Below are 26,813 nucleotides of genomic sequence, written 5' to 3'. Positions count from 1 at the left end.
TTTCAGTCTAATTATGTCAGTAGGGAGCTCTCAGGGTTGGGGGAGGAGTCTTTTTTTTATTTTTTTTGAGCTTCCATTCCTTAAATGCTTTTTCTGCTTCTTACATCTTACATATTTAACCCATTGATATGCTGGCAAAATCTTCAGAAGTTTTTTGTTCCTCCTACATGCTCCATCCCTCTGACAGATTATATTCTCTGCTTCACAAGTTGTTACAAAACACTTAATGCAATGTGAATACTGCTTCCATTGTTTTCATCGCCCACAAAGCCAAGCAGGCTGTTCTTTTGCCTTTGCTGGAATGGGATCCCCTGAGAAATAAACACACTTCGCTTGAGCTTTGAGCATCTTTCCAACACTGATGTAAGGCTGTGCATGGCTTTGGTTTGTTTGACGTGAATCATCCATCCATCAGAGAAAATTAAAAGAGTTGAGTCTGAGTAATGACTCCTTTGTAATCAAATAAAAAATTAAATGAGGTTGAATATGCACCTCACATATGTACATCTTGACAAAGTACTATTAAGGGCCAAACTGGATTGCATCACAATCATTCTTCAGACCAGTGGTTTGTCTAAGCAGGATCCATCTGGACATGTTGCAGGATCCAGGGTGGATGATGCTACAGTGGCCTCCCCATGTACAGACGTATCTGTGGACATATTTTTCAAAGTCTGTCCCTTTAAGGAAAATTACTTTTTCTGTGCCAGATTAACTTATGTTCTGCCGTAGTTTGGTGTCAGCCAAATTTTAATGTCAAAACTTGCTTATATTGGAAATAGGGAACAACAGAGGAGAGGTTTCAGGAAAAAAAGCTATCCACAATAAATCCCAGAGTATTTCAAGTTTTCTGCCTGAGTGGTTTTGCTGTGTCCCTCATTTAAGATCTTTGTCCCATGTTGTATCTCATGTTTAGGCCTTGACAGGTTGAGATACACACAGGGGCCTTTTTCCTTGCCATTTTCAGTTAATTTGGAGCTCAGCAGCATATATGCAGTTATTAGTTATTTTCAGCATACATTTCTTTGCATCTGTCAACAGTAAATTTAATTTGCCATTGTGTAGACCATTTTCATAGAGCTCCTACTAAGAAATAACTTAAATAATTTTGTGCCAGCTGCATATTTTTTCTTTGTTATTTACCTTCTTTTCTACAGCACTGACAATTATGTGAGACAGGGATCCTTAAGCAGAACTTCTCCATTGTTTTCTTTGTCATGTTAAAAAAAAAAGAAACACCAAGGGTTTTTTGCCACTTTGTGTTTACTGTCTTTTTTATCAATTTCTAATTCTTCACAACACTTTTTCTCCTATTTTGATTTTTCTAGTGTCTTTTGGTAGAGTGCTTTTTACAAAGGCCCTTTGAAATTCCGACTGACACCTGTTTTCTTTTATCTGGTGTTTTGTAACATATTTGTAGATCCAAAGAATCCTAGTACATTTGATTACTTATAGAAAGAATATTGGGTTTATATTATCATATTTTAATAATCTATGACATTTATTTCTGTTACATTGCCTGGCAATGGAGTAAGGTTTGCAGGCTCCTAATTCTCAGGAGCATCATGTATATCCTCCAAAAAAAAAAGGAAAAAAATGTAGTATATGTTACCTTCCAGTACTGTAGGGACTGTACTCTGTAGGATAATGTATGAAAGGTTGCGTAATTTTGCTAGCAAATCAACTTTGCTTTTAACAATTAAGTACATGAGGAAACTGTTCTTAGTATTAGCACAGTTTGCATTTTATTCTGATGTCCTGGCAGTTAGAAGAGGCTTAACTGAAAAGTAAAATGACTGAAAAGAAAATTGGTTCTCTTCTACTTCAAACCAGGACAGCTGACAATAATATATATTAACCATTAACATATCTTTCAGTAAATATCACGGCTGTTTGCAACTATTTGCAGAGTAAGGTGCACAACGGTCCCATGAGATGGTAGCACATGATTACTCTTGTTGCATGAACAGGGATAAGCCAGGCCTGATAACACGCCTTTTCCACCTTTAGTGCTGCAATGCAGTACTTCTGTATGAACTGTAGACTGAAGATGGTTAAATTTTCTTTCCAAGTTACCATTTTCAAGAACAAATCTAATGAGGGAAATCCTTGTGATTAGGTTATGACACTAGAGGTTTAAAATCAGCTGGAGAGTTATTTGAACCTAAGTTGATTGCATTCGGAGAGCCGGGAGTGTGCATGCTCCTCATCAGCAGTGCCAGTGGGGAACCTGAGTAGCTTATCCAAAAAGGAATTGGGGCTCTTCTGGCAGTGCTGTAAAGCCCTCAAGACTAAACCAGACCTTCCTTCCCCTTTCCTCCTTGTGATGTGCAAATCCTTGCACTTCACAAAGAGACAAGTTCTCTTTGGTTGATGGAGATACAGGAGTGGAATAAATGGAAACTGAGTTAAGGCAGGATGTCATACCAAACGTTCACCAAATGTTGAGGGAAAATTGAGTGAGAACTTGGTTGTAGACCATGATGTGGAGTGATTTATGCTCAGAATTGCACTCTGCACTTGACTAATATTGAACTGTGAGCAGGGTTCCCAATACTGATTAGGAAAGGGGTCTGGGTACACCTATTCCATCAATAGAGGGAAAAGTTAAATCAATGAAAGGTTCTGACTTCTTTCCTCAACTTTCATGTAAATGGGAGGTGAAACATCAATAGTGTCAAACATTGTTGCTTTGTGGCTACTGAGGCTGTTTGACCCCTAAAAGTTCATCTGGCTAGGAAACTGAATCATAGCATCCACCTGGATCTGAAAACACATGATGGGTGCAAAGCAGAAACAGCTTTTTAGTGAGAATTTCTGGTCAGATGCCACACAAAAGCCCTGTAAAAGCATCAAGGTGCAAATTCGAGAATACATTGTATGTCCAAAATGCTTGTGCTTAACTTTAGAGGGAAGAAGTGAAAGTTCCAGTGCTATGGTAAAAAGCTCTGAATAGGCAGATCAGATTGGACAAGAGTCCTATTTTCCTGTGTTTATTTTTCCATCTTTTCCACCCGAAAAGACCTTGTTTGTGAGCCCTGCTATGTTTATCACAGGCAGCAACAGTAAATGGATAAAGACAGGCAGGATAATGATTGATGTCTGAAATGGCTCATTTTGTTAACTAAATTACAGGTTGTGCGGTGGACAGAGACAGCTGGCAGGCAGTGTTGCCCAAGCACCAGCCCTCACAGAAAGTGAAATGTGTACTTGCCTTTCATTAGTGCACACGGTATCATTATCACCATTGCCGTCGCGACAAATGTGATGATTATACGTGTCCCCTGAGAACAGCTGCAGACAGGATGGGTGGACTGAGCAGCGAAACAAGCTACCCTGCTATCAGGAGCTGTTCGGCCTGCAAACAAATCTGCAAACATTTCAGTAAGAGGTCAGACAATTCTTGGATGAAGTTTGCAGTTGTCTCGACTTCTCTGGGATCTCTGAGCAATCTCCAATTATTTAACAAAAACATTGTCGCTCTCATTTTAAACGGAAAGAAATTGGGGCAAAAACGCTCTTATGCTTCCTGTGAGTTGCACAGCCAGTCCCTTCCAGCATAAGGGGTAGGATTGAAATCTTCCGACCTGCAGCTCTCCAAATCATTTATTAAACCATGTTTCCCTTCACAAAAACAGATGATTTGTTCTTGCAGTCACTGGAGTAAACATTCCGCCAGCTGTCTCCCTCCAAGTAGAAGGCAGTGGTCTGCTAACAGTGCTTGACTTACAAAATAATGTACAAAACTGAGAAAGGTATATCTTTCATTTTCTTTCCCATTTTAAACTTAGCCAGGTTGAAGTATTTTAAGTTTTCTGAGACTTTCCTGTTATAAAAGTCTCTGTCTAGCTCTACTCATTTTAGTTCCTAATTAAAATCTAGGTCATTCCTTGAAACTGTAGGATTATGTTACATGATAGCAATGTTGTATCATGTCACAATCTCATTAAACTTTGGTAAGCAATGTTGATCATTGTCTGTGCCACGTAACTTATTGTTGGCGCAGGTAACTTTTCCTTTGATCGTGCTGGGAGAGTATTCAATGTTAACACTCCTGCAGCCAACAGAAAGGGAGTTTGCAGAACTGCCATCCTGCTGCTACAAAAAAAGGTTTGCTTGTATTTATGCAGAAACTTAACCTGGATTGTGTGTAGACCGGGGAATCCGACAATGCTATGTCAAACTGGGTGTGCGCCGATCAGCCCTGTGAGCTGTGTTTGGAACTGTGGGTGCTGAGCAATACTGAGATGGGGGCTCCTGCCCAGCGCTCAGAGCTGATGGGTCTGGAGCTGTGAGTATTGTGGTGATGGTTCAGGCTAACTGAAAGGTCCTTTCTGTCATGCTGCCTTGCTAGTCTGTTTCAATATCTTATTTTCCATTTAACAGTAAAATTAATGAAGTGAAAAACAGTATTCATCCTCAGAACTTAGCTATTACCTTAATTAAAAAGAAAATATTTAACATGACATTGTTAAGGTCAGCATGCTGAAATGTAACCAACTGTAACTTTGAAGTACCATTTAAAACATATTTAATTCAGCACTCCAGAAACTTGCTGATCTAACAATCCAGAAAACGGCTCTGATCACAAGCGCCATACCTTTAGTAGCATGAGTCATTGCATCTGTTTTCTTTTCCAGCTATCTCAGACACCCGGTAGAGGCACTGATCTGTGCTAGCAGTAGTATTTAGGTACGTGATGTTGATGCTTTTGTGGGTCTGGCTCTTCCTTTATTTCCCCAATTTTTCCTTTTCATAGTTTCATGAGAGGCTCTTCAGGAAGGAGAAATTCAGGTCATTGTTCCAACCCTAGTGTACAAGACCAAAAGCACTGTGCTCTGCTGTAACTTACTCTAAGTAAAGCCCTAAAAGAGAAAGTGATATACACAAATGGAACTGCAGAATGTTTTTCTCAAAATTGATCGTCACAGCAAGACAAGTACACATAAACCCATAGTCCAAAGAGGAAAATGGTCTGAGAAGTTAGTGGTCAGGACCTGATATTGTGGCTTACATTGTTTCTGGAAAATGACTGATCTGGATATAGTAGAGCTGTGTTTTAGTTGGACAGAAAATAATTCATCTTTTTGACAATGGAAAGCGGAAATCTTTGATTTGTGTTCCGTTAGAAAATGTGGCAGGGTTAAGTGCAGGTTCCATTTGTGTGTCAATACAATGATAGAAATGTGGCATTTGCAAATAAACCACAGGTAAATCTCAGAAAATAATGCAGTATACCCAATCCTCTACTGCTAACAGGGTTAAGAAGACTCAGAGGATCAATTTAAAGCAACAGTTTTCAAGCCAAATGAGTTTCTAGATAAACATCACTGAAGTCAAAGGAATGGAGTCAGGATTAAACAATGCCCTTCCTTTCTAGTTAGCAGTTGAACTCAATCCACACAGGTAATAAAAGAAAGTCCCAGTTCTCTTGTAGTTGTTTGGTAGTCTCCAGCAGATGAGTCAAAGTCTCAGCCCAGTTGATAATGGTTGGAAAATTGCAAATCCTCAAAAAATAGTCTGTTTTTACTATGCACTGAGAATAATTTAGAGCTCCTTACTGGGCATCTGTCCTGAAAGACTGAAAAGAGAAGGAATCCCACTCCTTTTCCTAGAAGTCCTCTCAGAAGGTTCATCAGCTAATGAGGATGGCACGTAGGGAGTTTTCATTGCTGTTTATTGCATACAGTTGGATGTTTAAAAAATAAAAAAACAAACACCACCTCCCCCACACCCCCCCGACTAATTGATTATTATATTTTGCATGTCTACAAAATTATCCAGAAAAATGGGGAGACACTTGGCAGCTCACAGGAGACACTTGGCACACCCTTTGATCCAAATCAACACACAGCTGCTGGTTTTTGATTCCCTCATCATCTTTTCTTTTTCTTTCTTAAACGCAGCTATTGCTATTAACCTCTCACAAAAACAATAAAGCCTCTTTCATGCTTCCTTCCCATTTCAGATCATTCTGTTGGTGGAGTGTTTGCTAGAAAAGAGGTCAAGACTTTCATGTTCTCTTTTCTTCTTGAAACCACCTACCTAGTTTCACAAAGAAAGAAATGTAGCTCTGAAGGCTGGGGGAAGTACATGCATCTAATACCACCTTGAAGGTTGTAGAGCTGTTAACCACTGACTGTGATACTGAATTCACTACATTAGGGTGGCACATTTGAGTGTTTAACATGCAATATTAAAAAGAAAATAACCCCCAAAGGATCCAAGACTCGGTCACTTCAAAGGAAAAAAAAAAACACATGCATTGTGGTAAAAGTGAATTGGTAAGTGCATTTTCAAAAGCACCAAAACACTGAAAGATGCAAATAACTTTGCTTGAAGAAACTATTTTATAATATTTTTCTCCTATTCCATTGCTATAGTTATGGCAGACAAAAATGTTGCATTCTAGCAGAAAACAACTGTATGAAACTGATTTAAAAACCCATGAGGAGCTAATATCTTTACAGTATGGGCAGGCTCTTTATTCCAGGCGCCCTTTATTTGAGCTACCAACAAATTTAACAAACTCCAGAGTAAACCATACCCAACTAACTTTCCCTTGCCATCACGTAGCACATGCTTCAATGTCAAGAAGAGTCCTTATTAGAAGGACGGCAATGTTATCTCCTGTGATAGTAATTCTTCTTGTTGGTCTCTTGAGATAATGCTGCCCAAAGTCTGGCGGGGAGATTAAGGGAGGCCAACCTTTTTAGCAATAGCCATGACTGCACTGAGTAAATACTGTGTACTGAAAAAGATGATAATGACATGGGGTTTTTTTAAGATAATAGCAGAACCCACTAGTTACCAGTTCAAAGTGGTTATGCTCTGCGTGTAATTCCAATTTGAGAAATCCACATATTTCATTGTGAAGGAAAGGTATAAATAAACAAACATAACAAGACCATTTTTTAACTGGACATATTTTTAGAGTTTGAATACTTTCCACTGAAAGCAACTTTTGTTGCTGTTTTGGAAAATTGTGTCTTCAGATAAAATAACTATCTTAAGTTTAGGCTTATAAATTGTAAGAACTTTTCTGCTTTATCTCATTTTGTCATCTCTTCTGCTTCCTTTATTTCTTCAAAGGAAAGGGGAGGATGAAAATAAAGACCAAGTGAAATCACTGTCTAGAAATTCAAATGTTCTAACAAAACTTAGGTAATTAAATAAAACCAATGTAATTTTTAAATTAATTTTTCTACAGAAAATCTGAAAAGTTTAAAAGCCAGTATAATGTGGGTTTTTTAAAATCTTTGATTTCTTTTTTTTTTTCCAAAACAAAACTGAAATGTTGAACCAGCTGTTGTGTTTCCTGAACTATTCTGGCCATTCATTGATGGCCTCCTTTCACGCAGTGGGGCAGTTCTCTGTTAGTGTATGAGGCTGGATGACGAGAAGCTGTGCAAACCCTTGTGAATCTTTCAGAGCCCTGATGTAGGATTTTGCTTTGCATTCAGGCTGTCATTTGTACCCATCTATTTAGGGAGACTGTAATTAGGTTAACTTGTGTTCCAGTGTGAAAAAAGACCATCACGATATCAGGAGACAGAACCACAATCTGCTTGGTTTATCCAGCCTTAAAGCTGTAGTATAGGTTATCCCGGCATGCGGGCTGGTGTTACTTGAATTGCCTGGAGCTTCTTTCACTTATATCACGTATTGCATTCTCCTTTGGTACAACAGCATGGCTGATGTTTGGTGGAGCAGCATAAACTTCTTTATATTAATCCTTCCCAAAAAACTGTATCCATTCTCTGAAGGAGAGTCTTCAGTTATTACTATTGTAATGAGGTAAAAAGCAATATGAGTATAATGGTATTTATTCAGAGGAGCACTGGGATTCCACAGAAATGAACAGGAATGTTGTAAAAAGCAGGCACATCCTATTTCATTGCATTTTTCTCCTTTTCTGGTCTTTTTGCTGCTGTAATATAAGAAAACCGAGAACACAAGGTAGCTATAAACACAGGGAATCCATGCCAACATTCCTTATTTTCTTTTTCTGAAGTGCATCCATACATATACTGTCCGCTTTGTTTTCTTGGTATAGCTTGCTTTATACTGTAACCTGAGAAGGCTGTGTCACTAGCATTGTACACTGATTTGCAGAATAATCTTTTGGATCCTGAAGATGTGTATTGTCCTTAGGTTCATATCTTTGTCTGTGAAAGCCAGTGCTCTAAGAGGTAAATGGTTCTGTTTTCACTATTATATAATTGCTGATGTATTCATTTTTAAATGGACAGCATTGAAGTTTCTGTTGAGCTGGATGGCAGTTGCCCTCTAAAAGTTCTTGAAGGCCATATTCCATCTATAGCATAGGTATAGAAGAGACATTGAAAGGATGGGGTTACCGACTCTTTACGTTATCATGCATGGACATAGACAGACCCATCAGTAAGGTTGAGAAAGCAGCTAATTTTTAATGATCTAGTCAATATTTGTTTATCAAGAGGGTCAACTAAAACCAACTTCTCCTCTTTTAATGTAAACATTCAGAAAATATATCACAAAGTGTCTGGTGAAATCATTCTGAGATTTTGCCAGTCTCCAGAGAAGCCCCTTCCTGTTACAGTATAGTTTGGGTCTTCTTAAATGAAGGCGATTAAAGGTGCTGAGAGGAATGCCACAGGGAATCTACTGGGATGAGAAACAAGCCTAAAATCTGATAAGACAAGAAAGAGAGCCATGTGAGAGGAAAGGTTATCCAGGATTAGTGTTAAAACTGTTCAGGAGGAAAAGAAAAGGCAATAAACTTCAACCCTACAGGGGATGTACAGGGTATCCTGTTATTCTCTAAGACCTGGGATGCCATACTCCTGTGTGCCTTACCACTGAAGCTGTAGTTGGGAATCTCGCTCTGGGGACCGCTGCTGGTCTCCATCACCTTATGCTTCTGTGTATCCCACCAACTAAAGTGCCCAAATGACCATTTTCTAAAGCACTTAGTTATCCAGGCTGTGGTAAGGTTTTAAAGGAACAAGCAGTATTTAGTGATTTTTGAGAGTTTCATCCAGGCCAGCCTCCCTGACTGACTGCTGCCTGTATGGCTGCTACCATAATGGCTGTTGGATTTAGCCCCTTTCCAGCTAAGGCTTCCTGACTCCCTCTTTGCAGACAGAAGTAAAATGTGAGAGGTGGGAATGGAGGTAGGATACTAGAGATCTGGGTAAGGTATAGAGGTGCAGAAACTAGAAAGGTGGTCAGCAGTTCAATCAGACTGGCTTGCTGGCCACCATGCTGCTTTGGTTTTAATTCCTTTTATCAGTAGTCTGCTGTATCTGCCTTCCAGGCCCAAACTCCCATGCCATATGCTGCCAATACTGTCCTCCATCTGCATGAAAAACAGCCACAGACAACAGCTGTAATAGCTGGTCACAGACATCCATCACCCTTACCTCTCCTTCAGTTTGTATTTCACGCAATCAACCTGTTACAATTTAATTGACTCTCCCAATCAGCTACTCGGGTGGGTAGGTTGTGTAGGAAGGAGAAAGGCTGGGGAGTTGGGACTACAGTCATATCATTGCAAAAAGATGAGATAAGGCACATTTTACTCTTATTTCCCTAAACTAAATGGCAGTTCTTTAGAATTTGATTTCTAAAGGCTATGATATTTTGTACTGAACATACAGTATCAAGCTAAATCCTTTTTCAGATCTGGGTCTTCTGTAGGGCTTTCTCCTGAGTACAAATGTCAGGGTTTGACCTATTAACTTCAACAGCATGCTGCCAAAATAATGAATGAGGAGAGGAACTCTGTTCTTGTACTTCGGTAATATTTACTGAGTGTTGCCAAATCATAGAGTGCTGGAGAAAGGCAAGAAAAATTTTCCTTCCAGTATGTAAGCACAAACAGTATAGTCTAGATCACATTAGTCCTGTATGTCTAAATTCCATTGGCTATTTCACTTTATACACAAACACTCTGCCCCGATCAAGGAGTAGACATCTGAGGTCTGTTTCTGTACTGATCTTACCTCCCATGCCCTGAGCCATCTTTACCCCAGTGCTCTTAATGGTAGCTACAATGATATACGAATAGAGGGTTGTCTTTTCCTCAAGGCCTGATGAAACAGCTTCTTCCCACAGAAGCTAATGTAAAGAAGTGATTGGCCATATAGAGAGGAAAGCTGAGTCAAGGAGTGCGTCCTCATACTTAATTCACTTGGGTTTCTCTTCCACTGGTTTCAAAGAGTTATAGAATCTAGAGGACCCTCATACAACCAAGGGCAGCTGGGATTGCAGTAGGGTTAGGCTCTCAACACAGTCCTAAGAAGACATTTACCTGTGATACATCGGTTGTCCTATCACATCTCTTTTTCTTTTTCTTTTTTTTTTTTTTTTCCTGGAAGGTACAGAGGAGAAGATACCAGAAAGAGGTACAGAAGTTGAAATTGTGACATTACTCTTCTCCTTACTTTCTACTACTTCCACATCTGCTATGCCAAAAATTAGTCCTGGAAATACTTCAGCTTTCTGTATGACATCCTTTCTCAATAATCAAGTTTCAATTTGACATCAGGAGTTCTGATCTAACCAACATAATACAAACTTGGCACAGGTCTCTGGCTGATACCTCCTTGCCAAGGAGCTTTACAGTAAGCAAATTCCACAACACAAAATATGCAAACAGCCAAATCATAACTTTTTCCCAGTGGCCCATCTTGATTCAGTAAAATTCTCATCTTTTCTCTGTAGGAAGGTTCAGGCTCTGTGTAAGGTACTGTTTCCAACTAGGTTCAGAAGTAGCCTTTTGACTTTTGGTGAAGATGAACGTAAAAATGCCTTTGGGATTGGAGGGGCCAAGTTCCACTGTGAGGGTAGAGGCGCTCAGGCTGAAGGGCCTAGAAATGGGTACCACAAAGTACTAGACAGAGATTGCCAACAGTGGATCATGGAAAAACATGCATTAAGCGAGATATAAAAGCTGTTAAGGAAAATGGGAGGGTTTTATGTGAATTTATTTAGCAGTTAGTATGTCCTATGCACAAGTAAAATGTGAATGTTTGAAGTGTTCTGCGGCAGTAAAGACAAGGTAATGTCAATGGCAGGGTACTGCTCTAGGAATTAGAGGACTTTTTAATTATTTGCTCTGTTCCTGTCACTTCTGGTTCCTGCAAAATTTTGGCAAGTCATTTCTCCTTGTCTCGGCTTTCCAACATGCAAATGGTACTGGTGGCCTCCTTTGTGAGCTGTGTGTTCAAAAGCACTATGGGCTTCTCTTTTCTTTTTCCATCACTGTCTGATATTCCACTGTTCCTTACCAAGTAGTGCTCTGTCATTTGGGGTAATTAGGGTAATTTCATTAGAAATATAAGTTTCTTATACTGCACTGTTCACATCCTGTTCACATGTATAGTAATCTATGTTTTCTACTCCCATTCAAAATCTTAGGATGCCTCTGTGATTCAGGGTTGGAAAAGCCTTCTCCTGTAGTCCAGCCACATCTCAAAAGCCACACTACACTTGCTTAAAAAAAAATCTGAAGTTTAAAAAAAGCAAGCTTTGAAAAGCTAGAAATAACCTCTGAGCAAATCCAGGCACTGTTTGTGTTTACATATGCTCATATTCTCCTCATTATCTTATCTGATTGGAGAGGCCTATTGAACCTTAACTTAAATCTCATGTTTGTCTGGTAAAGAAGACTTACTGCTTTGTTTAAAATACAATGTTGATTTTATATACAGTGCATAAGATCTGTTATGTCGATTTCAAAAGGAACACAGAACATAGACCTGGGATGCATTAAATTCTATTAGAATTCCATTAAAAAAAAAAAACAAAACACACTGAGAAAAAAAATTGTAGTGATATATCGTGCTTAGAGGATGTGTTTTTGGAACACTCTGAAACCCTGTAATAGTGTTTATGATTAAGGGTAGAATAGAGTTTACAAACAAATGTATTTTAGGCAAAACCAAGTTTTAAATGGATTAATTTCATTCAAAGCCTCTTCAGCCCTTCCAGTTCTATATCGACTGCGCTTGGGTTAATTGGATGGTGGCAAGTTGATATTTGTGATCACCTTTCCTGTCAGACAGCGATGTCCTTTTTTAATGCCACCTTCTTGACAAGTGCTCACTTTTCTGCGGGTTATGGGTTGAGACAGACAGCTCTGATTGCTATTACAGAGTGATATATGCTGTGCCTTCAGCCCACAGACAGCTCACAATTGTACCAACACTCTTGATAAGGAAGCCTAGTAGTTAAGGTACGTGGTTTATTCTGTGCTGCCTGTAAGTATCAGATCTTTGATGCCGTATATTGTGTAACTGCCACTTTAGCTTCTGCCAGCGTAAATTGTTGGTAATGTTACCCAGTGGATTAAAACTCCAAGGGAGACATTGTGAGACGGATGGAGATATTTTCTGCTCTAAGATCTCTGCTTTTGAGCAAGGTGCTTGTTCTTGTGCCCTACTAAAATCTGACTTGCTACTGTGGTCGTTTTTTTATTGAGTGGATGTGACATTTTTAGCAGCTGGTCACATTTTTGTCAGAGAAGTAAGTTACATGGCAGCACGTAGGAACAGAAATGTAAAGGCATGCTTTTCATCAGCCAGCTTCTGTAATGCAGGAGGAGTGCTTGGGGACGCTTTGAGTTGAAAATGCAGCACACAGTATGCGTTGGCTCAGTCCTTTAGAAAAACAGAAGCCAACGTTCAGAATGGTTCCTGTTTCTACCCTGGTCCAGAATCATATCTAAAAGGTATCACTTCACAAAACTTTCCAGGATATATTCTTAATATTTTGAAAAGGCAGTGTCAGAATGTCTAATCCTAATTATAGCTGGAGTTCCCACACTCAGATAGGGCAGGTTTTCATTATGTGTATTGTAAGCTGGGAAAACAAATTAGCCATCTGAATAACTCATTTGCTAGTGAACCAATAGACAGGTATCTCTTTCTTAATTCATTTTGTATTCTGTTTCCCTAGGAAATGCCCTTTTTCAGCATGCTACTAATTTCTGTTTCTTTACTTGCATTATGGTATCCCTATACGAGAGGGATTAACAGCCTCATGGCTGGAGCTTCACCAGCTGTGTAACAACAATTGTTTTCCACAAATTCTGTGGCCTAAACACACCTCCATGTATTTCTTGTAACGTTTTACTGCCTGGTAATTGACTGGCAGTGTACTGGTGATTTCTGAGGTCATAGGAAGACAAGATTTAATTGGGCACACAGTCCTAGGCACCGAGTAGCACAGAAGCGAGCCTCCCTTTTAAAACCGCTGAATGTCACTGCTTACTAGACTTTGCTCAGCGGGTGTCAGATTTAAGTTAGAGCAACTAGATGTGCCGCAATGTTCTCCAGATTTTGAGGAAATAGGTTTAGGGCAAGCTTAGTACAAGCCTGGTCAGGGTAATGCTGATACTGTGCATCAGGATACTCTGCTTGAAATTAATTATTTGTACTACAGTAACATCTGGAGGCCCCACTGGATACCAGGGCCCCACTGTGGTAGATAATATACAAATATACTTTGTGATAAGCCTGTGGCTTCATAGTATAAAATGACAAAATGGAGGGAAAGTGGCTTGTTCAAGGTACAAAAGAGCAGCAGTAAAAGTGGAAAAGAAATCTTATCTCATGTGTGATGTCCTACCTAATTAATCTCTCCTGACCCTGGTAGACTTGTCACAGAATTGAGCTTCTTGTCCTTTTTTTTTTTTTTTGGCTTGACTTCAGGGGGTAATTTTGTTTATAAAAGAAACATTTGTTAGACAAAAGGCAAAGATTGAAAGAGGGAAAGATGAAGGGAGATAAGGTAAAAGTAAAGCAAGAGAAGAATTTGTTAAAGGAACTGCAGTCTCACATCCACTGGTAACTCAGTGTTTCTGTGGTATCGCAAGGCTGTTTGGTCAAAACATTTTCAAGAATAGGAAAAAATAAGGTGTACTTTAGTAGCACTGCATTGCTGGGCTACAATTTCTTGTAGTACGGGCCATTAAAAAAGTATTGTCTAATAGTCTGTGCCCCACATAAACAGTCAGTCAACTGACAAAAAATGAAGGGTAGTTTGGATAGCTTGGTAAGCTCTTAACAAGGAAATTGGTATTCACTTTACTTGGGCTAAATAATGTTATGTATCTCAACAAAGAGTAGAGGTCATCTTTCAATACAAGGTGCACTTCCAGAGGGCACTCCTGAGTAAGACTTGTTTGTGGTGATAAAGCGTCAGTTGAGAGCCCCCTTGGTAAGACTGTGGCCAAAAGATACAATGTGGTCTTTGAACATATAAACCAAAGTGGCTGTGTAATTTCTGTAAACTAAAATTAAAGATTTCTGGTGCCTACATTTGAAAACTATTTAGTAAACTGAAGTAGTTTCAGAGGCCATGGGGAAGATAAAATGAAGAACTGCAAAACCTGCTTTCAAGTGGGGAGTTCGGAGAGCTGCGTGCTTTTCCCTGGGAAAAAAAAAAAGCTGGGAGGAGGGTTTGCAGGCACAGAAGGAGCTGGAACCTTAAGTCATCTGCTGTAGCACTTTTCTTGCTCTGAGGCAGGACTAAATACAGCTTGGTCATGGCAGATGTTTAAACTACCCTTTCTTCATCTTCAATGAAAAAGATTAGATTCTCATTAATCTTTGCCAGTTTTAGAGTTTCAACACTTTACAAAATGAGTAAGAATCAGGAAGAACCTTCAAGAAAATTTTGACTTGATTACAGTCTTACAAATCATTTATAGAAGTATGATGCTAGATGTTTTTTCAATATAGGAAATAAAAGTTAAAAGAAACGGTAGTAATCTGCTTTTAAAGAACTGCTGAGCAGGACATTATATTCACATTGTTGTATTCAGTGGCTCTTGATTGATTTTCCTCCCTTGAATTTGTCTGTTTTTGAATGTATCTTAGGTATCTGAAACATCCTGTGACAGTAAGTTGTGTAATTCAGTTACATACTGTCTCAAAATCTTTGCTTAAACTTTATTACCAAATTATTTTATTACATATTTGTAGTTCTTTGAGTTATAAAAAAAATGTGTGCTGAATCATCTCTATTTTTTGTGGTGTTGCATATAAAATTTCAAGTGTAGTACTTTTTTGAACGTCTTCTATTTTCCTCTTTTTCTTTTTGAGACAGCCTGTACAGCTCAGTGTACAGTGTTCAAGAATTAAAGTCAAAGGTGCACCATTAGTTTATAACAGAGATTTTCCTTTTTTATACTCTTCCTTTTTTCTTCTTTTTTTTTTTTTTTTTTTTTTTAAATTCTTGACATTCCACTTGCCTTTTTGACCATGTTCAGCGCTGGGCCAATGTCATCAAAGAATCAACTGCAATGACTCCAAGACTTCTTTCCTCAGCTGTAAATGTTCAAATTATAAATAAGTGTTGTTCTGAAATATATCCTATAGTTCAACAAAGAATCAATTCAGAGAAGATATATGGCCTCGTATAAAATTTTAGAGCAGACTAGATTATAACAATTGTCCTTTTTAGCCTTATAAATTATGTATCTGTGAGAACTGCTTCTTTTAAAAACCATGACCCCAAAGGGTAATAATTTCTATTTATTTTGTCCTCTGTGTGTATCGTTCGCTCTGATAAAAAGGTTTGTAACTGGCATTTAGTGGACCTGGTTCAGCATCTTAAAGAAGCAGTAACAAGCAGTTACAAAATAACAATGAGTAACAAATACAACATACGTACAACAAAGTAGCAAGTAGCGTACTGCTCCTCATAATCGCTCTCAAAAATTGGCCAACATTAGCTGGCTTATGTGCTTCCTTTCATATTAATAACATTTTTTTTCTTGTTTCAAGATAACAGTAAAGTGTTGGAAGCCCTGATCAAAAGCTTCCAAGTCAAGTGAGCTTCATTGCCTGTCATGTCTTTAACAACATTTACTGCTATTGTTGATTACCATATTTGCCAGACTGCCTGTACTGGTTCTTGAGCATTCCTTCCCTGCCATCATTATTTGGGTAAAGGAAGACTTCACCCAGTAAGCTCTCCCTTTACCCAACTCTAGAGTTTTGTATATATTGAATTCTGATTTCAGACTTACCTCCCAGTGGTATTAAACATGGAAATACGACCAGACAAGTGGATTAGAAGTAACTGCCTTATACTCTGTGCTGAATACAGCTTCTAGTATTTCCCCTTCTTAAATTCATTGATATACATGTCCTAAAAAGCCTCTCCAGTCATGCATTTAGTTCTACTTGCAGCTCAGAAGGGTCCTCTAAGCACAGTACTGGTTCTTACTACCATTTTAATCAGTAAAGAACTTTCTGAGTTTCTGTGAAAGTTCACATGAAGTGATTCAGCGTTGTAGTAATTAGTGAATGTCCTCTGTGGAATATACATCTATACCTTCAGTACTTCTGGATACCTCTCTACATTTAGCACTTTTGTGCAAAGTTCTCCAAAGCACAAAGTAAGATATCTGACAGCTGGGCTAACATCAAGTTTGAGCAAAGGAAAAATAAAAAACAACCAGACAAGAAAAGAAAAAAAAAAAAAACAGAACAAAACAAAACCAAAGGAAATCAAGAAAAGAAAGACTTAAAGAATAAAGTGGGAAATATTCCAAAGAAAGAGAAAAAGTTCAATCACTTTTTAAAACAGACTGTAAGTCTGAGGACCTTAAGTAGAAGCAAGCCATTCCAGAACGAGCAGTGTTTGGGGTTATAAGAAAGCAAAGCAATTTTCCTGAATTTAGAGGGTAGCAGAGTTGAAGTGGATGTGTGTGTCATTTGTTGGGAAGAAAAGAAAAAAACCTTTACAAAACCTTCCTACAGTGTGAAATGGCTTGTTGTATTACTGCAAGGGCTTGTATCACTTTCAAATGGGAGCAGCAAAATCAGCAGTTGATTTTCAGGAAGCAGTAACTAGGAATATTGTCTGCCAGGTTTGGGCTGATGTCTAGTCATGCTGGAACCAGCCAGGGCGGGAGGAGGAGGCAGTCTGCACAGTAGTGACTATTAAAAAATGATGAAGTAAAAGGAGTGTGAAAAAACACACACTGAAATCCAATTGGATTTCAGTTATATTTTATAAATGCTGCTTTTTTTTTTTTTTACATTTAGTTTCAAAAAAAAAAAAAAAGAAACAAAACAACATAAAGATACTGGGATAAACTCTGCTTCCTCTTGCATCAGTAAGAATCGAGTTTCTTCAACAGAATTGCTATCGATTCATATTGATGCACCGGAGAGTAGGATTTGTCCTATTGCCTGGGGTTCTCTCTCTTGGTTTTTGAAATTAAATGCTTTCTGTGCACAGGGAACAGCTGTACGCTTTCAGTCTGTATGATTTGAATTTTAGATTAAGAAAAAAGAGACCCAAAGGTAAAGCCCTTTTCAGAGCACACAGTGCACGTGGCTGTTGGTGTATGCGTCCTCGCTAACACACTCTGTCTTACAAAACCAATGCGACCGCTGTTTGACTTTCTTTCCACCCGATCTGCTACAGAAAGGCAGATGCCTTCAAAATGTAAAGGCACAGCACAGAGAAAACAAAGGCCTGACAATTTGCATGCAGACTGGCTCTAGTCCTCTTTGCGTGGGGGGAAACAAAAGGAAAAAACACATCTGCAAAAAGGTCAGACCTCAGAAGTGTTCCCAAGATCCCTTCAGAGGAAAGGAATAGGTTTCAGAGGAGCTGAAAGTAGAGGCTGAAAAAACCTTACAACCTGTCCCTCTTGGATTACAGCTGTTCTCAGGACTGAAAGGGTTGGGATAGTCAGGCTATCATCAGTGTTCAAGTAAACTATATTTGGGTTACAGGGCTTGTAGAGCTTGGCGATAGGTGACTATCACCCCTCCGTCACAGATGAAGAATATGTTTCGTGGGAAGGTAAAAGAAAAAGTTGCCCAAAGTGAAATAATGCTTAAGAGTAAGCAACAGATTGCAGATCTCCTGGTCCGGGCTGTAGATTAGCCCCTACATCATTTGAGGATGATCAAAACGTTTTGGGAGCAGTGCCTGTAACAAGAAGATGCTGCCAGGAGCCTGTGGAAGGACATGGCTTAGAACAGAGAGGTCAAGACGAGGACGTTCTTTTTAGTACTTTGCTTTATTTTGTTCGTATAATTTATCTACAACCATTCCATTACGTGATCACAATTATTTGCCTGAAGTCTTAGAGTCATCATGGCAGAAATTTATCTCCAGGAGGACTGTAACTGAGAAGAAGGTAATGTGGCTTTTGAGGGCAGCAATTTTTATGGGATAAATGAGCAAAATTTAAATTCTTGAGGAACTTTAAAAATCCTTTTTGGCACAGTAGCCTTAAATAAAGGAGGAGAGAAGTAATATACAGATTGTATGCCGAGTTCACTTCATTATTTATAAACAAAATGGTTCTCAGTTTTCCAAGGTGTAGTGCCAGCACTTGATGTCACTTGGAGGTTTCAGAAAGGTAAATTATTGGTCACCTTTTCATGGAAATTGTTTGGGGCAGCCCAGTGAATACTGATGCAGAGGTGAAAAGTTGCAGGCTGTCAAAATTCCCTTGAGCCCTTTTGGAGCACGTAACATGTGTACCTTGTGTGGCTATGTATTCACCTTTTCCCTTGCTGTATAGCTAGGTTGGTTTTTTTTCCTCTAACTACAAAATAAACATTACACATAGTGGCTCAGAGGTAAATCTTTCTTAGTCACATACTTACTGGTCTAGGCAATACCTATGTTTGGTAACGTGGAAAGAAAATCTACTAGCTGACTGTATGGGGAAAGGGGTGAAAGGTCATATCCATCAGAAAGTGTTAAAGTTTAACAGTAAAGCTTGTCTGTCAGGTTTAGAAGGAAGGTAGATCTTGGTAAAAGCTGCTTTTAATGAGGTGTTGTAGTGCATGAAATTGTGGAATTGAAGAGGTTTTGAAAATAAATCCTGGATTTGCCCCCTGTGTTTGTGGTCACTGTTCTTTGCTGTTGGATTTTCTTTCTGTTTTGCTTTACTTTTTTTTTTTTTTTCCTGCCAGGAATGTGTAAACTAATTGTTGCTTTTTTCATAGTGTCTGGTGCCCTAGAGATATAAAATATCGTGAATAAACTGTATCTTGAAGTCTGTGTGTGCAGTTTGGCTTCAATAGCCCTGCTTTCAGAGTATTGTATTATAGTGTGTTTTATCCTGGTAATTGGAACAGAACCATTTTCATGACAAGCTCCTACTCCGTCCAAATAAGAGTATCAAAACCTGGCACTGAGTTGTGCTTCTGCAAAACTCCTCTGAAAGTGTGACAAGGAGGTCTGCCTAAGGAGGGACTGAAGAGAGCTGGAGTAGGCCTTCAGTCAGGCCCATGATTTATTTTTTTTTCCTGACAAATTTTTGCATTTCTCAGTTGCAACAGTGTTGCGCAGCTTGGAGAAGGGCTGTTTCCTTGGCTGTAGGAGAGGGATGGGGAAGGAGCCCATTTGCTCATTTCCTTCCTTTCTCCAGCAGACCAAAGGCCACTGGTGGTTTGCAGTCCTCCGCTTCCAGAATCTTATCTCTTTCCCAGTTTGCGCTCTTATCCATGGGTTATCGCTAGTCATTTAAATAGGGTTTTTCCTTCAAGTCTAAGGAAAGGGAAATGGGCAAAAGATAGTATCTCCTTTCCCTCAAAGGAGAGATCAGAAATGTTTTCGTCTTCTGCAGGGGAGATTAGCTAAACTTCCCACCATGCCTTTCCCCATTTGCAAGTTTTTATCTCTGCTTCCTTAAGCCTGTAGGGCTCGAAGGTACATAGCTTCCTCTGCTGAATACCTCTTAATCCCTTCCACCTCTGTGGTAGTGGAGATCTGCTCCACTAGACAAGCTGCAGCTCTTCATCTTACTCAGTTACGCTATGCTTTCACCAAGGTGGGCTCTTCTCAGAGCGGCCACAGTTTGCAGATGAAGATTGGTGTATTGATGGCGATTGAAAGGCTGTGTGAGAGGTTGTCTGGGAGGCTGAATATAAGGCAGCGCCTTGCAAAGCCACATGGAGTCAGTAACCATGTTGCCCCGTCATAGGCATTCTTTGAGTATTTAAGCCAAGTTCTTTGCTAATTACTATGCACATAAAGGTAATTACATGGTTGCCAGCAAAAGATTAACTGAAACAGTGTTGGGAGATCACTTCATATGTCAAAAAAATAGGTAAATCTGTGCCAGCAACGGTTTTACTTGACATAAATCTCTCTTCAGTGAAAACTCCCTTATTTTTGGGGTAGCATAAGAGAAGAAAGGTTGATTATTTTCTAATGATATCAGAGTTCATGCATCTGCTGGAAGCAGCAATCCACTTACTCCATGTTGCATTGATATCTCAGAAGGAAGTCTGTCCAAAGCATAATAGTGTGAATGTATGTGAGACTTGCTATCCAGCATGCATTTAGGAAAATCTAAATTTTACCATTCTAAGATGAGAGAAATAATAACGGGTGCCTATGGTTACAGTGCTAAATTTCAAGTCAAAGCACAGTCCAGTTTTTTTAATGACCTCTTCAGCTACAGGGCTGTTTGTTTTCCTAATAACAATGTTGTAGTGTAAAGAATAGGGGAGATAGTGTTAGGAAAAAAAGAAGTCCAAAAAAAAGAATAGTATTTAAGATATGAGGAACTTGGGAAAAGGATCTTGTGATGAGTGTTTGATATGAGGACACTTTGAAATATAAGGTAAAGCAGGGACGAGGAAGGGCCTCTGTGAGAAATTGGAAGTCATAAAGATTTTAAAGGAAAGGTCTGTTGATACCACAAGACAGGCTTAATTCCAAGAGAGGAATCAGAGGTGACCTTCAAGTACAAGAGGAGAGGTTTCTTTCTTATTGCTGAGATTTGCTGACATGAATGTAGTGAAGTCAGTTAGTCTAACAGCTCTGAAGGATGGAGTCCTCTGTCCACAAGCAGATATGTGAGGTAATAGCAGTAACAAAATTGTCTCTCACCCGCTTTAGTATACCTCAGCCTTGTTTTGAAGAGGCTATATTTGGCTATGAGATGGTCATCCACTCTCTGTTGTTATTTCTTCTTTGATTTCTCTGTTGGGATGATTGATAAGACCAATGCCAATTTTATCGTATGGGTGGCTAGGCAGATGTATTGGCATCCCATATGACACATTTTAGTTTTGCCTGTCTGCACCAGATTTGAATCTGTGCAGTACACCTAATATGCCGTCATAAATGGTGACACCAGCATACTGTGCCTCTTCTGGCTGAGAGCTTGAAGATGCATTCTAGTTAAATGTATATTATACAGTGATGGGAATTTCTGTCACTGTTTAAGTTGGTAGTAATAAATGTGGATATCTAACCTGAATATATTTCGGGTGTGTGTTTTACAACCTAAAGTCACTTAATCGGGTCATGACTTGGAACTACATGAGGGATGCTGCAGGAGGAAGCGTTATGGCTGGTACAACTGGCTTTGCCTGCTCTTTGCTTTCAGTCAGTGACTGGTGGAAAGTTTTGGGAAAACACTATGGAGGACTGCTTATGGTAAGGCACTGCTTAGGGTGTGACATAGAAAAATAAAAGACCGTGGCTACTCCTGCCTTTTGAAAGTCTGGAGGGTTCTCCATTTTGTTTAAGAGCAATTAGCTTCCCTCAGGTGGTTAAATTCCAAGTTGGTTAATTACATTTTTGCTCCCCTCTAATTTTGTCCATCTTGTAACTGCATTCTCCCTGCTGGATTCCACAGTTACTTGTTTTGGGGTGGGGGCTGTTTGTTTTGTTCTGCTATTCTGTTTGTGAAACAGTTGGAATACAGGCTGCCTGTGGCTGCATTTCAGATGACAATTGAACAAGTGACTACTAATCAGTAGAGATGTTGCTCAAATAACTATTTATCCACATCTCCGTGTTTTCATTGCCTGATTTCTCACCTGTCCCCTGTGATGTTTGAAGGCAGCAAATGAGTCACTATGTTCAGCTGAATGCTGTAAAGACGAGTGTGAAAGACAATGTTTGTGCTGAAGCAGAGCCAATGAAATGTGCCCTGAAAATGCTCAAAATAATGCTTCCTTGTATTCTTCAGTGCCATCTATCGGCACAGTTACCCATTAGAGATTTATAGGCCAAGTACATTCTCCTAATAGGCACCAATTTACAAGCATTTGTTTCCTTTTTTTCTTTCATTTCAGGAGCAAGGCAAGATTGGTGTAGTTTTCAATATCGGCACAGTGGACATCTCTATTAAAGAAGAAAGCACACCTGTAAATGATGGCAAATACCACGTGGTACGCTTTACCAGGAACGGTGGCAACGCCACGCTTCAAGTTGACAGCTGGCCAGTGAATGAACACTACCCAACAGGTACATACTTTTTTCTCTTTGTTTTTCTCTTTCTGCCTATCCATATATATATTAAAAAAAATGTTTAACAACTGGGTACTATATAAATCTTTGTTGCTTCATCGCAAGAGTAAATTGATGAGCCTGGTGGCATGCGTTCTGTCTGTTGGAAAACAAAGTATGGTCCTTTACATAGGAAGAGAAAACACACCAACTGTGTGGTATGATGCACATAGATCCTACTATTTCAGAGGTCTCTAAGTGAATCCTGGTTCTGCAGAGAGTCACAAACTGATTCAACAACAAATTTGGTTTTGCTACTTGTGATATTTTCTAACTGTTTAAGGGAGAAAAGTTTTGAATAGACCTTACAAAAAGGAGGGGTGACTCTAGCCACACCCAAGACGCTATCATAGATACAGAGTTGAATTACAAGTAATGTGGAAGATTAAGTTGCAAGTATTTGAACAGACTTTATGCTCATAGTCTTTCATCACTTGAATTTTACTTTTAGGTTTGCAGATAATAAACAATCTAGCCAAAGCTGTCAACTCTTAGTTGACTTTAGGTCAAAATGCAGTGGAACAATTCAGTATCTCTTTAGAAATCATCACCCTAAATCCACTAGGAATAGTGAACAACTGGCTCTTGAATCAGTGTCCTGTGTTTTGTCCCACCACTGGCAAATCACAGCCTTGTGGTATTGTATGTCACCATGCTAAAAGGTCAAACACATTCCAAGTGAAGAACAGATTGCTGTAAGTGATGTTGACAGTGCATCAGATAGCTAAGGCTTGGTGATGTGGATGGTTACAAAACACAGGAGGAGCACAAGGAAAGAATTCCAAGGTTAACCACATTCTTCTTTTTCAGGTGTTATTGTCTAAGATAAAGCCTTGGTCTTCTTGTCAGTTTCCAGTATTAAGTTTAAGCAACTCCCAGTTCTTCCTTTCAAGGTTGTACATGACTGACCCAGGATAGAAGGAAGAATTCTGTGATAAACATGAGACAATTTGCTAGTTGTGTAGGGGTGGCCCATAAGCCACTTAACCTCAAATTATGAGAAATATCCTAATTGTTTATGTAATGTTACACTAATAAATTGCTCCAAGGGGATAATTTAATCTCTTCCACTGAGTCAGAAAACACACAAGAAAATTTTAATATAAGTGATCTGTCCTGTGGTGACCTCTACCACGTAATTCAGTGTGATACTTTGTCAGTGTTTTGGTGATGTATATGCAAAAGAGTACATTTTAATAATTATCCTTATTTCTGTGAAATAATTGCTTTCCAAGAACGCCATGAGACACATGCTGAGTAAGATTCTAGCTCTATTATCCATTGGTTAGAGAGGGAAGCATGGCTAGGAGAGGCCCAAACTAAGCATCTTTCTTCTGCTCCTTTCATCAATTATTTTGTGGTAAAATACCTCTGATCCAGTTGGCAGCCAATTATTGTTAGTAAAAACCCCATGAATAAATTTTCTTCTTCTATTACTTGCTGTAGTAAGTCCCTGGTGTAAAGAAACAAAATATTCAGCTCATTGCCTTAGAGAATATTTTTATTTTTTTAAAGGGAAAATAAATCACACTCAGAGAATACTTCAGTACCCTCTGCTTCTGTCTTGGCTAAAGATATTCCTGTGTTTTCATTAGAAGATATATGGGTTTATAGAATTGGCATTAATCTTATGTTCTGGGTTAGTATTGAGTATATGCAGTTTTTCCCCAAGGGAAAAGGACACCTTTATATTCCAGACACCTTTTCCTTTCCATGCATGTATTTCAGTTTCTGGCTGTTTGTAAATGATGAAGTTTTCAGCCTGTCCCTCTGAGAGGCTTATGGGATCGTACTTGCTGTGTGTGCATGTGTCTCCCTAATTTTTTCCAGTTTCTTTCAAACCGATATTTTATCTGAATTTAAAAAAGGGGTAAAAGTTTAAAAAAAAAAAAAAAATCTATGTGGCTAGGGAAAATAACCAAGGGAGGAGGACAGTGTTCCAGCCTTCCCAAAGGAAAGGACTGTGGCTTGATCTCAATTCATGTTAAATACCAGAATATCTATCTAATAAAGGGGCATTATGAATGCCTCAGATTCAGGAAAAGCTTCAATGAGAAAAAACAGTGAGCACAGGAAACCAATCCTTATTGGTTCCATTTTCTGGCGAATTAATGGTTTAGAAGAAAACCAAACAGGAGCTTTTGAAATGAATAATTTGTTATCTTTCACAGACCAAAATTGCAGTAGCGTTTCTCATACTGAGTGCAAGACCAAACTGGTCTTCAGCAGAGTTTCAACTCTGTAAAAAGCTTTGAGGTTGGGTTGACCCAGGCTAATCTAGCGTCGTTCAGCTGGAGACTGCTGAAACTGCAATTGGTTTCAGACTTGTGTCATAATAGCTAAGGAATCTTGTATTTTATACGTAGGACCACTTCAATTCTGGAAAGGCAATTATTTGTAGTGTTTAAAAACATCATATTTGTAGCACATGCATGTTTGCGCATGCTCTGTTGTCTGTAATATGAAGAATTTCATGTGTGCTTGATTTCCTGCACAGTAGTACAGCCTAATGCTCGCAAATTTTGCAAACTAGCAAACTTTGTGATCACACATGATGCAATCTTCAGGCAGCAGGGCTGCTTTCTGAATGGCATTTCCATGCTCCTCTCTAAGTTTTATTACCTGTAGAAGGATTATGCATTAGACTCATAATTACTTGCTCAATTGAAAGTACAAATAAAAGTAGGATATTCATTAAATGAGCAAAGAGAGAGAATATTGGCTTTCCTTACAACACAGTCTTCAGTTAAATTGAAATTAAATGAAACTAGCCCAATGGGACTGAAAGACTCCAAAGCTGTATTTTTGCAACTTCATATAAAAGTCAAGGAAGTGGAAGGAAAACGGAAAAGCAACAAACTTACAATTCAGGTGCTGACATTTTGGTTTTTATAGCATCCAATTACATCTCAGTCACCTGCAACATGAGCTTTATGCTTTCTTGTGAGGAAAAAGGTTAGAGAGAAATTGTAAAGGATGGAATTAAACTGGAGCTAAGATTGGCTAAGCTTTGGGACTGAAATAATCCCAATAATTAGCGGTGATCTTTCACCAGTTGTACCATTCCAGACCTGCCAGAGTTTCTCTTACTGGGCAGTAAGACTCTGAACAGCGGCCCGGTGCAGGTATCTGAGACAAAGCTCCTGGCAAATAGCAGCACTAGCACAGGGACTGCTATCTGCAATTCAGCTGCTGCGATTTAGTTCAGCCAAAATCTTTGAGCCATTTATGATTTATCTGCATTAGTTTTGCCCTTTCTGCTTTCCCTCAAGTACACAATAAGGAAAAGGGCTTTTTCAATAGGCTGTGCTGATAGTCACTTCCTCAATTCTTAATTCATGAAGCTGATCATTGCAACGTATTTCTCAGTCGGGATATACGCTTTTTGCTAACAAATGCATATGAATTTCTATGCCCTAAAGAGCAATTTTCCATGCCTGCCTGCCTTCTGTTGTCTCACACGCCTTCACCCTGTGGTGTACATCCCAAATAACAGATTGTACTTGGTCATTGTTATTTTCTTGCTTTTATGCTCCCGCTGAAAGCCTTCTCTATATCTAAGTTAATGTTTTTGGTGGTGAAGTAGGAGACATTTTGGACCAAGCGTAGGTAAGATAGGAAAGCTGTTTCAGGTAGATGAAGCCTCTGATGTGTTTTTATTTCAGATTACAGTAAACTCATCAAATTTGAGGCACTTTACAGTAGGACAGAAGGACTTAAATTAGGAATCCTGAGGTTGGGAAGGAGTCAGCAATTCTCAGAAGGGTTAAAAACAAATATTCTGTCTTGGCACAGAACTCGGATACCTCAGTCCCAAAGTTTTCATAATTTCTGAGGAGATTTTTTTTTTTCTCTCTCCACTGTCTTTGCTTGCAAAGAAATACTTGTGTGTTGCCAGATTTATAGTGTATATCGAAACAAGTATGATATTCCTGTTCATTCATCCATGCACTGACTACATTTTCTGCAGTAGAAAAAGAAACAAAACTAGGTGAAGCGAAGCTGTAAAGCAAGAGTATCAGTGCACCAAAATAAAGTCTAATTGGAGTAATATTTTAAAGGAGACGATTAAAGAAAGGGAGGTGAGAGGCAGGAAGAGGTTGTAACTTAAAGAAATACATGATTTAGCAAGAGAACTGTGGCGTGGATTTTATTCCTGCCTTTTAAAAATAAGAAATAGGACAGTATTAAACAACTGGATCCTTATCAGGATTCATTAGTTCATCCACCCAATGCAGATTTCATATTTTTCCCCTTTATCATTCTCTTGAGTGATCTCTCAGCCTTCTTTTAGGAGTCTCTACCCTTTCAAATGACATTAATTTGCAGTTCTATTGGCACTGAATAAAAGAAAAAAGATTTCGTCCTCTGTACCCCTACTTCATTCTCTCTCTCAAGTACATGTTTTTGAGGAAGTTGGATTTTAGGAAGCTGGACAGTTAGCTCTTGACAGCAGAACTCCAGGGACTTTTTGACTGCTCTGGCAAGTACTGTGGCCCAATATGTGTGTATCTATAAAATAGCAAGTTGGTTCT

General features: G+C 39.0%; 1 protein-coding gene across 1 annotated transcript in view; it reads left to right on the top strand.

Annotated features, from left to right (window-relative positions):
• Window positions 1–21,288: 21,288 nt before the first annotated feature.
• The window catches only part of LOC104296069 (neurexin-3-beta), a 140,284-nt gene continuing 134,759 nt past the window's right edge, over window positions 21,289–26,813 (top strand). Inside the window, exons 1-2 of the mRNA XM_009895897.1 lie at window positions 21,289–21,420; window positions 22,065–22,236. Coding sequence (XP_009894199.1) covers window positions 21,289–21,420; window positions 22,065–22,236 — 304 coding nt within the window. The remainder of the gene's footprint in view (window positions 21,421–22,064; window positions 22,237–26,813) is intronic.

The sequence above is a fragment of the Charadrius vociferus genome, unplaced genomic scaffold (assembly GCF_000708025.1).
Source record: "Charadrius vociferus isolate BGI_N301 unplaced genomic scaffold, ASM70802v2 scaffold102, whole genome shotgun sequence".
Classification (NCBI taxonomy): domain Eukaryota; kingdom Metazoa; phylum Chordata; class Aves; order Charadriiformes; family Charadriidae; genus Charadrius; species Charadrius vociferus.
The sequence above is the reverse complement of the archived record's forward strand: the minus strand, read 5'-3'. Positions and strand labels throughout refer to the sequence as shown.